Here is an 11,658-nt window from a genome sequence, read left to right as displayed (position 1 = left end):
AAAATGGCTACATTAGATTTCTTACCGGCCACTACATATGCCCCACCGCCTCCCGTGCAGGCACGGAGAGGGCAGAGGCAGAAGTCACTTAATACTATAATGGAAGATGAAGACGAGTCACAACGAGGCTCAATGATAATGGATAGACGACGAAGTCGGGATAGATCTCCAAAGAAGGCAGACTGGCTTTCCCCTCTCAGCGATCATTTTCCAACACCACGCGGCAACCACTTCATGTCGGCACCTATTCCACCCTCGACCTCCTCCTCAGATACCGAAAGCATCCCCTCTCCAACACCTTCATCAGCACCATGGACCAGAGCGAGCTTTACGACGGAGGCTACTGAGTTTGACGATCTTTACGACGTATCATCCGACGAAGATACAAGAAGGAAACCTTCCTTGCGGAGGAGAAGTTCTACCACAGGGCAAATCAACCGGCCCAAGCGCTCTTCTGTCGATTCCATCTACAGCAGAACCTCCCGGGACTCGCTCCCACCTCTTGCCATCCCTTCGAGGGGTGATCCATGGCCTGGTGTTGAAGCTTTCAAGCTTCTAACATCTCCTGTAGCCCCAACCCCTCCACCAAAAGTACCAATGTCCCCCGCTCTATTCTCATATTTACAATCCCAAGAAGTCCCTTCTTGTTCTGCTCCACCATCTTTAGATGGTAGCCTCAGCTCTGAACAGTTGGCAGCCATGTCTGTTCCGCCAACACCCGAGATTGGAAGCGTCAATGGGGATGACGATGATCTATGGGGCGGTGGAGTTCAACTACAACCAGCTGCGATGGCAACTTTACAGGCGCTCTCTGGTGGTGACAATAACTTCGAGCACCATCAGGAGCAAGTCATTGAATTGCCAGAGGAGCCCCGTGAAGTCTCCCAGATACAGGAGATGCAACAAAGCCTTCCTCCACTCATTACAAGCATTCGCCGAAACAATTCAGTTGTCCTCTCGCCGGACCAACAACAATCCCTCAACAGCCTAACCCGACTCGATATCCCTTCTCCCGGTGGCTTTTTTTCCACCTTATCATACAGTGCAAGACACACCTGGCATCTCGTGCCATGCACTCCTGAGGACGATGTACCACCCTCTTCAACCACCGCAGAGCATTTCTACAAGACCCCATGGTCTTCAGCTCCCGTCGAGCGAATTTTGGAAGTTTCGGAGTCAGAGACTATGTCGGAAGGCCTTCCCACCGCACGACCTATCTTGCCCCAGCAGAAATCCGATGAGACAATTGTACCAATTACAGCACCGAGTCCCATTGAGGAAGATGAGATCGTAGCAGATGAGATCATCACAGATTATACCACTGGGAAAACTCTCGATCTTGAAATCATCGCTATTGACAATGTTGATCGAACCGGCATGTGGCTCGCAGCCCAAAGCTCATACCTCGCCGAACTCATCAACCCTACCGAGGCCCGCGATGACGAGGCTGCCCTACTTCAGCGCGCTGCAAGCACAAAGAGCCAAAGAGACGTTGTCGAAACCGCTGAGGCTCCATCACCGCCCCGCAAGACAGTCCGATTCTCCGAGATAGTCTTGACCTCAGCCGTGCTTGGATGCCCTCTTCCCAAGGCTGGCCAACAGGAGTCCGCGTATTACCGTGCTTTCCAGACTTTCATTGCCCGATCTCGTTACCGTGATACCTTTGTTCACCGCATTCCCAGATTCGAGGCTCTGCAAACACAACGCGTGGTATTCCCAGCAGCTCATCGCGCACAGCTGCTTGGGAAGTATCAACTCAGCGTTGTCCCCATGAGTGCTAAGCGTCGCATGTCTGCTAACGTGGCGCGCGGTGACGAGATCACTGCGGAAGATCCCGAGAAGCTGAAGCATGACAGAGAGCACGAGGCCTTCACACAAATGGCACCAGCCACGTGGAATGTGATGGCTATCAAGCTTCTCAATGGAGGCCGCTTGATTGCCGCACCGGTTGCTAAGCGCCTTGCCAGGCTCTCGTCCATGGGCCCCAAGATGAATGGAACACCCAGAGATCGTGCCAGAATTTTAGACCTTGGAGGTCAAGCTACCTGCGACTGGGCATGGTATTGCGCTACCGAGTACCCCAACACCAAGGTGTACACTGTTACCACGAAGGCTTTGCGCCAGCTCTCCAACTCCAACATCCGCGGTCCCAAGAATCACCGCCAAATTGCAGTCGATCGCTTGGTCAAGCTGCCCTTCAAGGACAACCAATTCGATCTCATCTCCGCCCGGGAGATCTACAGTATCTTGAAGCAGAGTGCCGAGAACGGACAGGATGAATGGGATACTTGCCTGAAGGAATGCATGCGCGTTCTCAAGCCTGGTGGATACCTCGAATTTTCCATCATGGATTCTGATATCGTGAATGCCGGGCCGCAAGGCTTGGCCAAGAGTGTCGAGTTTGGTTTCAATCTTAGTACTTTGGGATATGACCCTCAACCTACAAAACTCTGGCTCGGCAGACTCAAACGCGCGGGTTTTGTTAATATTAAGCGCGCATGGACATTCCTGCCCATGGGTGCTAAGATCGAAAATAAAGTCGTGAACAGAGATAGCATGGGCGTCGAGGTCAAGCTGGAGCTCGAGGCTATGGTGACAGGCAGCACCGAGAACGCTGCTAGCGTGTGTGGCATTGTTGGTGGGTGGGCTTGGGAGAAGTGGTTGCTGAGATGCAAGTTGCAAACCGTTGGCAACGAGGGGAAATTAGATGGGGTTCAGGATATCATTGAGGAAGGAAGAGCTTGCGGTGCCGGATGGAGAACAATTAGTGGCTGGGCTAGAAAGCCGCTCAACTGAATTACAGGTTGCTGAGGGGAAGGCATTTTCGCGGTGTACAGGGTAGCATTTATGTTTTCATTGGAGAATTATGTCGTTGATGGAATACTCAACTTGTACGACTAATGTGGGGGATCATAGGCGTCCCTTTTCCTTACCTCTTCCGGGGTATTTCATTTATATAGCGCATATACAATCCGTGGGGTGAAATCATGTGCCAGTGGGGAATTGAAACAACCCTTCTTCCTTTCTGCATACTTTCATTGTTTCCGCTCTCCACAAGAAACTATATATATACCAAATCAGCACACCGGATTTACCCCATACCACGTAGTACTCAGCTTGGCCTTGGAATTCTCCACGGGATACGAGGTTACATGCACATGATTTACGCTCCTTTCACAACGAAGCAGACCCTCCATCGGGAAGTGTGCCGGATTTGGGCTAGCACGAAGCTAACCCCTTTGTTCAGCTCACCGGCTAAGCGAATCAATCGCGACGACTGGCAGTGAAGTTGAAACTTCCCCTGACTTTAGCTCACCATCCCATCCTGCAAGTATTGGCTGTGGTCTTCGGACGAAATCAAGCTTTCTCCCTTACGGCGTGTCATCATACGAGGACGGTGCTACTAGAGGTTTCCTCAATCCTGAATTCTTTAGCCTGGGATGATGGCGGGGGCTCAGGGATGCAGGATTGGCTCCTCTGGTGGCGAAGTACCTTTGTATCTATCACATCGCAGCTGAATACGATGAGTGACAGTGCGACTGCCTCTGTGCGCCCGTAAAAGACTCCCGCCTTCCTCAGCATCCACTTCCTGTCGACTTCCTCCTTCCTCCCCTTTAATGTGAATTTACTGTCCTTTCGATCCTTACGATCCTCACGATCCTTACGTTCTCTGTTAAATAAGTTCCCGAACAGCGGAAGTCGTGAATGCTAGTCATTCTTTGTTCAGTCTTTACCCCCTTACTTCCTGGCCGTCAGAACAATCACGGAGAACAATTACATTATTTTGCATAGCGGAATCACAAAAAACAAGGGAACCTATTTATTTCGACCTTCTATCAACCTTTCCCAACAACACTCTGCGCGTGTACCATTTTTCAATTCTGCTATCGCATCCACACAACACAACTAAGCGGACTTGACAGCTACTCCAGGGTCAATATCAAAAGAAACCGCGAACATGTTTTCCAAGATTCTATCCCTCAACCTCTTCATCGCCCTCATCACGGCATATGTACTCCCCGACACCCCTTTCTCCGGGTCCTCGCTCTCCTCCCGCGCAGTCGTGAGTGCAGCGGACATCCTCCTCAAAATCGCCCCCTCGAGCAACACCTGCACCGGTGCAGATGTCCCCTCGGAATGCGCTACAAATGTCCAGGCAGCACCCTACCTCATCGCCGCCATGGCACAATATAAGATCTTCAACCCGCATGAAATCGCCGCCGTCCTCTCCCTCGTGGCCTTAGAAAGCGGCGAGTTTAAGTACAGCACCAATCACTTTCCTGCCCCCGGGCGTCCCGGTCAAGGAACCCGCAATATGCAGATGCCCAACTTCAACCTAATGTATGCGAAGTCCATCCCCGAGTTAGCGGCAAAGGTGGGTGCTATTACGACGGCAAGCACGACGAGTGGGTTGAGTGACGATCAGTTGAATGCGATAAGGGCGCTGGTTTTGCCCGATGCCTATAGCTGGGGTAGTGCGCCTTGGTTTCTTGTTACTCAGTGCCCCGACTCGAGAAAGGCGATTCAGGCTGGTGGGCCGGCCGGGCTTGCGGCCTATATGGCGTGTGTTGGGACCTCGGTGACGGATGATAGGACTAAGTATTATACCAGAGCCACTGAGGCGTTTGGCTTATAGAGAGTCAGTGGACAAAGAGGGTGGATGATGTGCTTTGCTGGCGAGCCACTTTTTGCGTAGATATTAGGGATACCCAACAAATGTAACATGAAAATGCTACCATCCATAATGTCCCATTTGTTGCTTGTGAAATGCCTAGCAGTGTTAATGAATAATTGTATAGGAACACAAGGAATGAGTTGACAAATAATTATGCTTGGAAACAATGAATACCAACCGCCATACTATTGGAAGTATTTGGTCAATTGTCGGACTTCGTTGCTTGGTTTTAAATCTCCGAATATTTCACATCTTCTGGATGGTTGAACTCCATGCCATTAGGATCCTGTGGGATTTCCAACCCTAGTATATCCGCCACCATTGGTCCTTCAAAGAGGTTCCATATCATTCCTCCCCCATAACTTGACCGTGCGGTCATATCCTCCGCTCACAATCCACTTCCCATTCCTCGTTACATCCACACTATGGACGTTCCCCGTATGGCCACTAAGCCTCTGCACAAGCCCCCAATCATCCGCAGAGAAGATATTGATATTCTTATCAAAGCCACCCGAAACGAAGAACGTGCCCGATTTCTTCGGCTTTCTACTACCTTGTTCGTCGACTTCAGGAACAACGCCCTGCGCTGGATCATCTTCGCCCTTGTACCACCGTAAATCAGAGACAACGCTTTTGTGCGCGCCGACTCCACCAGCCGGCTGCACTTTTCTCACGTCCCAGCATTTGATCCAGCCGTCGCCTGAGCCGGAGAGTACTCGGTGCCCATCAACACCCCAATCAAGTGCATAAATGGGTCGAATGTGCCCTTCGAGAATCATGACTGTGCGACCGGTGCGGAGATCCCAGATCCGCCCGATGCTGTCCATTCCTGCGCTGGCAAGGAGGGAGCCATCTGTGTTAAAGCTCAGAGCAAATACACCTCGGGAATGCCCTTCTTGGAGGAGGAGTTCAGTGGTAGTGTTGACGTCCCAAAGGCGCCATGTGGTGTCTTCGGATGCAGAAGCTAGATAACGACCCGAGGGGTGGAACTCGGTACGGCAAACGCGCATTTGGTGGCCGGCAAGAGTTGCGAGGGGTGTATCCTGATTTAGGGACCAGAGGTGAATGTTGCCCTCTGCTCCTCCTGACGCCAGATTGACTGTATCCGGTGAAACAGTTGAGCCTGGCAATGTGGCGTCCGGTAACCATGTTATTCCCCCAATTCGATCCGTATGCCCGCGTAAAGTCCTTATCTCTTCTAGATTGGGAACACTCAGAAGCTTCACACCCCCACCCCAATTCCCAGCCGCGATAATCTCGCCATTTGGCGAGAATCTCGTCATGCTAACAGGTCTCTCTCCCGCCATTTGACTGCCCTGCAACTCGAAGCCCTGTAAACGTTCCTTGACACCCTTCCTAAACTTGACATGCGTCCGTAAAGGGATCGTAGACTCGAGTTTCTGGCTCGCCACTCTTCTCTTCGCTCTAGGCAAAGAATACTTCGCAATATCTCTCCTAGCATCAAGTAACTCTGGTATCCCCTTCGTATAAAACTCCTCCTCCTGCTCATTCTCGCCCTGATCCTCATCAGCATCACGCATCCGCGCATCACCCTCTTCATCTTCCATCCCTTCAATCTCTGCTTGTATCGCAAGTAACCCCCTCAGCCGGTCTCTGCGATCACCTGGGCCCTCCCCAAATAGTGTTACGGGCTCGCCCATCTCCCGTAAACGCGCCCGTACTCGGCCATCGTCTGTTGGTACTGCAATCGCGGCTGCTTTCCGTTTTCGCTGGAACTGGGAGAGGATGGCGGACGCTTTCTCAGGCGCAATTCCCGCTGTAGCTGATGGCATGTCATATTCGCGGTCGAGTGCTAGGTGGGGAAAGGCAGGTTAATATGGCTCACTTAATGATAATGAGGTAGAGGTGATGTTGAAAATGACTTACGGACGTTTGCTAGGTCGATACCTACATCTTCCGGCTCGGCTTCCTCCACGTATGCTTGTCGGGAGGGATGCATCGATACCTTGCAAAAGGAGATCTGATATAGGGAAGAAAGAAAGGATGGGGGGGTGCTGTGGTGGTATGAGGCAATTGGTTCGACGTTTGGCCAGCGACGTTTTTTCGACGTTCAGCCTTGTGGATTTACGAGGCCTGAGGGCGTTTGAGTACAAGCTCTCAGATCACGTGCAATTTCATAAGGCTGAATCTTCAACCTCGCTGCCAAGCACCGTTCGCCTTAGGCTTTATGCAGCTATAAGTCGTCGAGCGTTTTTGTACTACCTCAAGGTCTTATAAATTCAAACATACATCAATTACTCCGTACGCCTATCAGTTATCAATCTATCGCATACCGCTCCTCCTCGGCCTTCGGTATCTTCAAAGCTTTCCAGAACCCTGACCATCAATCTCTCCCATCTTCGCCGCTGCCTGGGCTGACCACTCCAAAACACTCCCGTCAGCCTCTTCCGCAATCTCCCCAAACCTCTTCTTCCAATACGCCCACCTCTCACGATTGAACCCAGGCCTCCCGCTATATGGCACCCATGCAATCAGCGATCGTGCCTTGTATTCATTCAACTTTTCTTCGTCTTCACCGAGTTTCTCCTTATTTTCACCCAACTCTGCTTTGTTCTCAATCAACTTTGCTTTGTGCTCACTCAACTCTGCTTTGTTCTCACTCAACTCTTCTTTGAATTCATCTTTGTCCTTACCCAACTCTTCCTTGCTCAACCGCTTAAACAGCCCCTCTCCGCCTCGCAAAATCCATTCCGCCGCTACCGCAATATCGCAGTCGATTACCCATTTTTCGGGGAGCGGTGGGGGCCGCTCGAGCGCCTGACAGACTTCCCACTCGGCAAAGTTAGTCCAGCCGGCCAGATCGGCGTTAAGGACACGTGCTGCGAACGAGTTGAAGTTTAGCCAATGAAAGGCTACTCTTGCTTTGGGGATGGTATCGTTGTCATAATCGGGCCCTAATGACTGGTTAGAGGGCGAATGTAAACCAAACGAGGATGAGATGAACAACGATGTTGCGTACGTACCTATCCACCAGTCTCTCAGGGTTTGTCCTAAAAGAGGTAGGTCGGTCCAGAGATAATACCGCGTCTAGTTATTCCTTAGCAATGATACTTGCCGAATTAGGCAGGACATACACCCCAAAACTTCCTAGTTATTGGCGGGAGCTGGGTCAAAGAGTGCAATAATTCGACTAATTTATCCTGGCCCTCATGGTCATGCGGGATTAGCTGAACAACCTGAATCAATACCAGCCATAAACGCTGAGCAAGGCCCGAGGCTTCAGCGTCAGTCACGCTGACCCTACTATCTTGGGCATCGTAGAGCAGATTGCCGTCCTGGGAATCGTAGAGCAGATTGTTAATCTGTCCTACCGCTACGGCAGGCGTTGTGTGGCTATTGGGTTCTAGCACGGCAGCTAAAATGTCAAAGAGCCTTGGTTCGATGGTTTCGGTATAGAGATGGTCCTTGGCACGACTTAGGTCGATTGGGCCGACTTGGAGAGACATTGCGAGGAGAGTTATGCTGCCGGTTGGCTGCATAGATTACTGTCAGGATGTTGTTCTGGTTGGAGCGGGTTCGATCGCTGGAGGAGAGAACCATGCGTCTTATGGAGAACTTCCATCAAAGAAGGCACCGCGCAACGAGAAGCTCTAGCGCAGCCCATCCACCTAGCGACAAAGCGGTATTGGTCGACAGGCAAGTTCATTCGTTCAAGTTACTCGGGTACTTGCAGAACATAAAGAGCTGGCAGCAAGCCACCAATGCCGTTCCGCCCTACCCACTTGACAGCCAATTATTCCTTAAAAGTAGTATCGCAATGCGGGAGAAGCTCGAAGAGAGGCAAGGCTGCAGAGTACAAACTTCCTTCGGGATTTAAGCAGGCCAACTCCCCCATTTCGTTCCCCCAGATCTTTCTTTTACTCCCGCCGAATTAGTTACTCAGTGCCACCGCTCTGCTTGCCCAGCTGTGAAGCACACGTCGGCCTGACCTGACTTCCTTGGGGAACTGCCTAAGACCAAATCAACTTGATCTGTCGCAACAAATCGATTAAAATTATTATCTGTATATATAGCCTCCTCAAACATGGGATCTTCAAACCCCCCCTGGAGTGGATCTTCAACTCCGACTATAGCGAATCCTCAATCCGCGCGTGGAGAGCGTGGAGAACTCCCCCGTCGAAACGCCTATAGGGGAAGATCTTCAACATCTTCAGCGAACCCTCAATCCCCACCTGAAGATGCCTGGGTTGGAGGACCTCCCACCCCCGGCTGAGGTGAATCTGCAACCAGCCCTTCGGGTGTGTTATTTCCCGCCCAGAGTGATTATCCAACCCCAGCCGAGAGTATATCAACCCCTTTCTCCGGCACATTTTCAACCACCGCCGAGGGTGTGTCATCTCCTTCCTCGAGTGCGGATACGTCATCTCATGTAAGTATAACCATCCTATTTAGCAGTACCCCGAACCAGCAACAATCGTCCTAACTACTACCACTAGTATTCGTGTACCAACTTGTCAGACAACAATACCAATAGACGGATACCCGCACAACACGTTAGAAACACAGTGGCGCATGCGCGAAAGACGACGAGTAATGGCGGGATGTCAGCCCGCGAATACCCACACAACTTTCAAAACACAGAGAAGTTAAACACCGGAATTCCTCTTCCTATTATGGAGTTCCCGATTGAAGGTCCGGATGAGCCATATTACACTAGTGGCAACCTCACTAGTTCTGAGGCCCGAGCGATGTACAATGAGACGGCCAACGAATCTCCTGTGGGCGTTGTATACCACGACCCGACTAAAGGCAGGGATAATAAAAGAAATATGTCGTTGGCACCCTATCGCCCGTCAACAAAGAAAGACAAGACAAACAAGGAGGATCAAGATGAAGCAAGCTTGGAGGTGGACTGAATCAAAGGGGCGCACCAACACTTGAGATGTCAACAGTCTGCTATACGGAACGAGGTATTGAGTAATTATTTAGAATCTGGTATTTTCTTTAGCTCGCAAGGTCGTTTTGGCGCTAGAAAATTAGAGGTCTGGGGTTTGTTTATACTGTATGTTTGTGTTCTCGTTCTTAATTTGTCCCCTCTTTATTCCGACGATAGGATAATATATCTTATCCTCTTCTACTCTAAACGCGAGCGATTGCGATCTTGGTTCTATCAAGCCACATGCGATGTTCCAACCCCGAACCAAGTTGACGTCGTCTGCAACCCTTGTCGTCGGAGTGGAGACAGGGGTTCGTTAGTCTACCTGGTACTGTGAAACCAGGCATTAGACCGCAACGGCGATTAACCTTAATAATAATAGGGACTCGCATTTGTTATTCAACCGTAGCACGAGCCTATCAAGCCACTACCAAGACCACCCTCTACACCTCATCATGCATGCAGCGCACCACGCCAGAATTCCCACCAAATTTGCTGCTCCTACCATGCAACTCGTAATTCGCAACTTGTACAGATATATGCTTAATTGACCCGCCGCTTAATATTAGGGGGTATATAGGACTGGGAAGCAATTCCTAATCGTAACTATAAATTAGCGTAGAGATACCTACAGGGCCTGGACACCTAATAAGAGCCCAACGGGTACGCTGCTACGGAGGGTTCTAGGGTGGTGGGTAGTAACTTCGTGGATAAAAGAGCAGTCCTTCATGGGTTCCTCCTGATTTGCCTCCATTTTCCAACTCCAAACACGCTAGTAAACAAGTCCCATATCGCGCATCTCCATCTAAAATATCTCTGTCGTCACGGAATGTCCAAACCATGACCCAAGCTCATCCGTATCCTTCTCTTTTGCAGCACTGAAATAGTCTGTTAAGGGAATAGTATCATCATCTCCCTCAGCTGGCCATTCCACCTTCGCAGCAACATTCTTCAAATCTAACATGTCCTTTGCCGTTCCCCAACTGAAACGGCATTCGCTTCCCCAGCCAAAAACTGGATCCACATTTCTCTTCAGCCACGATGTACACCTGGCATCTGAGGGGTATCCAGATCCCCAAGACGCTTCCTCTGGGACCTTCGCTGCGCTCAGCTCGCCATCGCCATCCTCCTCGTCAGTTTTATTTATGTAGCTCTCATACAATACCTCCAGAGCGACATCCCTTGTAACTTTGGCGCAAACACTTGCAGCGCTCACACATGGATAAAGACTATCAGCCTTCTTCGCAACCGTGATCTTCGCAGTCGGAAACACCCTCTCAAGCTTTTTCTGATACGTCGCTGGGCTTCCGATGGTGTCGATATAAATCTCCTTGATATTGACACCTCTTTTATAAACCCCTTGGATCAAGGCAATGGTAGCATCCATAGCTTGAGCATTCAGGTTGTATGTTCCAGTCGGCTTCATCATGTTGGCGCCGATATCTCGTGCGGACATAACTTCGACGGCCCATCCGCATTGTGTATAAAGGTCCGAATCTGGAGTGCATAGCTTTTCCATGAGATTCGAGCGTACAGTTGGAGTGAGGACTTTGCTGTCATCAAAATGGTGCGTTTTGCGGAGGAGAGGATCGGATAAGGGGAGTGGAAGATAAAAGAGGCCGTATACCATAGGACCTAAAACAGGACCACGTCCAGCTTCATCGACTCCTAAGGCGCATGGTGGTCCTGGTTGCGGAGGGTCATTAGATTGAGAATTGGGGTCTGAAGTGGGGAGTAGTGTTGGAGGGACAGTTGAAAAATGGGTATATGAGGCGCCAGTGAGGAGGAGTTCGCGATTAATTGAGGGCGCAAGGAATACGTCATTGGCAGGCGTTTCAAGAGAAACATCGTCTTCCATCTGCATTGGCGAGTCTGCCATCTTGTGGGATTATGATTATTGTTTGGTTTGCGAGATCAAGTGAATAAGGTAGTTCGTAAAGTTAAAAGCTAAGAGTGCCGTTTCTCACTGACGCGTTGGTTGGCGGATGGGAGACGCGACGAGGCGCGGTTGTGGCTGGTGCAGTAGTTGCACGTGCTAGTTCAAGGCCGTGGCGTTACAGTATTATGATTATTTTGATCCCCTCAG

General features: G+C 50.5%; 6 protein-coding genes across 6 annotated transcripts; 3 read left to right on the top strand and 3 right to left on the bottom strand.

Moving 5' to 3' along the window:
- Positions 1–3: 3 nt before the first annotated feature.
- On the top strand, positions 4–2,796 carry BP5553_02815 (uncharacterized protein; the record flags this gene model as incomplete). The annotated part of the gene is made up of 1 exon (XM_032011438.1): positions 4–2,796. The coding sequence occupies one exon, from the start codon at positions 4–6 to the stop codon at positions 2,794–2,796; it is 2,793 nt and encodes a 930-aa protein (XP_031871131.1).
- Positions 2,797–3,958: 1,162 nt separating this feature from the next.
- BP5553_02814 (Uncharacterized protein) lies at positions 3,959–4,636 on the top strand (the record flags this gene model as incomplete). The annotated part of the gene is made up of 1 exon (XM_032011437.1): positions 3,959–4,636. The coding sequence occupies one exon, from the start codon at positions 3,959–3,961 to the stop codon at positions 4,634–4,636; it is 678 nt and encodes a 225-aa protein (XP_031871130.1).
- A 368-nt stretch (positions 4,637–5,004) lies between these two features.
- On the bottom strand, positions 5,005–6,635 carry BP5553_02813 (Uncharacterized protein; the record flags this gene model as incomplete). Its single annotated transcript, XM_032011436.1, has 2 exons — positions 5,005–6,488; positions 6,563–6,635. 2 exons carry the CDS (start codon positions 6,633–6,635, stop codon positions 5,005–5,007), a joined length of 1,557 nt encoding a protein of 518 aa, XP_031871129.1.
- Positions 6,636–6,994: 359 nt separating this feature from the next.
- BP5553_02812 (uncharacterized protein) lies at positions 6,995–8,142 on the bottom strand (the record flags this gene model as incomplete). The annotated part of the gene is made up of 3 exons (XM_032011435.1): positions 6,995–7,590; positions 7,660–7,723; positions 7,771–8,142. 3 exons carry the CDS (start codon positions 8,140–8,142, stop codon positions 6,995–6,997), a joined length of 1,032 nt encoding a protein of 343 aa, XP_031871128.1.
- Positions 8,143–8,720: 578 nt separating this feature from the next.
- On the top strand, positions 8,721–9,552 carry BP5553_02811 (uncharacterized protein; the record flags this gene model as incomplete). The annotated part of the gene is made up of 3 exons (XM_032011434.1): positions 8,721–8,882; positions 8,955–9,065; positions 9,133–9,552. The coding sequence occupies 3 exons, from the start codon at positions 8,721–8,723 to the stop codon at positions 9,550–9,552; spliced, it is 693 nt and encodes a 230-aa protein (XP_031871127.1).
- Positions 9,553–10,377: 825 nt separating this feature from the next.
- BP5553_02810 (Ribonuclease) lies at positions 10,378–11,451 on the bottom strand (the record flags this gene model as incomplete). Its single annotated transcript, XM_032011433.1, has 1 exon — positions 10,378–11,451. The coding sequence occupies one exon, from the start codon at positions 11,449–11,451 to the stop codon at positions 10,378–10,380; it is 1,074 nt and encodes a 357-aa protein (XP_031871126.1).
- Between the last annotated feature and the right edge of the window lie 207 nt (positions 11,452–11,658).

This window comes from Venustampulla echinocandica (genome assembly GCF_003357145.1).
Source record: "Venustampulla echinocandica strain BP 5553 chromosome Unknown scaffold_1, whole genome shotgun sequence".
Taxonomy (NCBI): Eukaryota; Fungi; Ascomycota; class Leotiomycetes; order Helotiales; family Pleuroascaceae; genus Venustampulla; species Venustampulla echinocandica.
The sequence above is the reverse complement of the archived record's forward strand: the minus strand, read 5'-3'. Positions and strand labels throughout refer to the sequence as shown.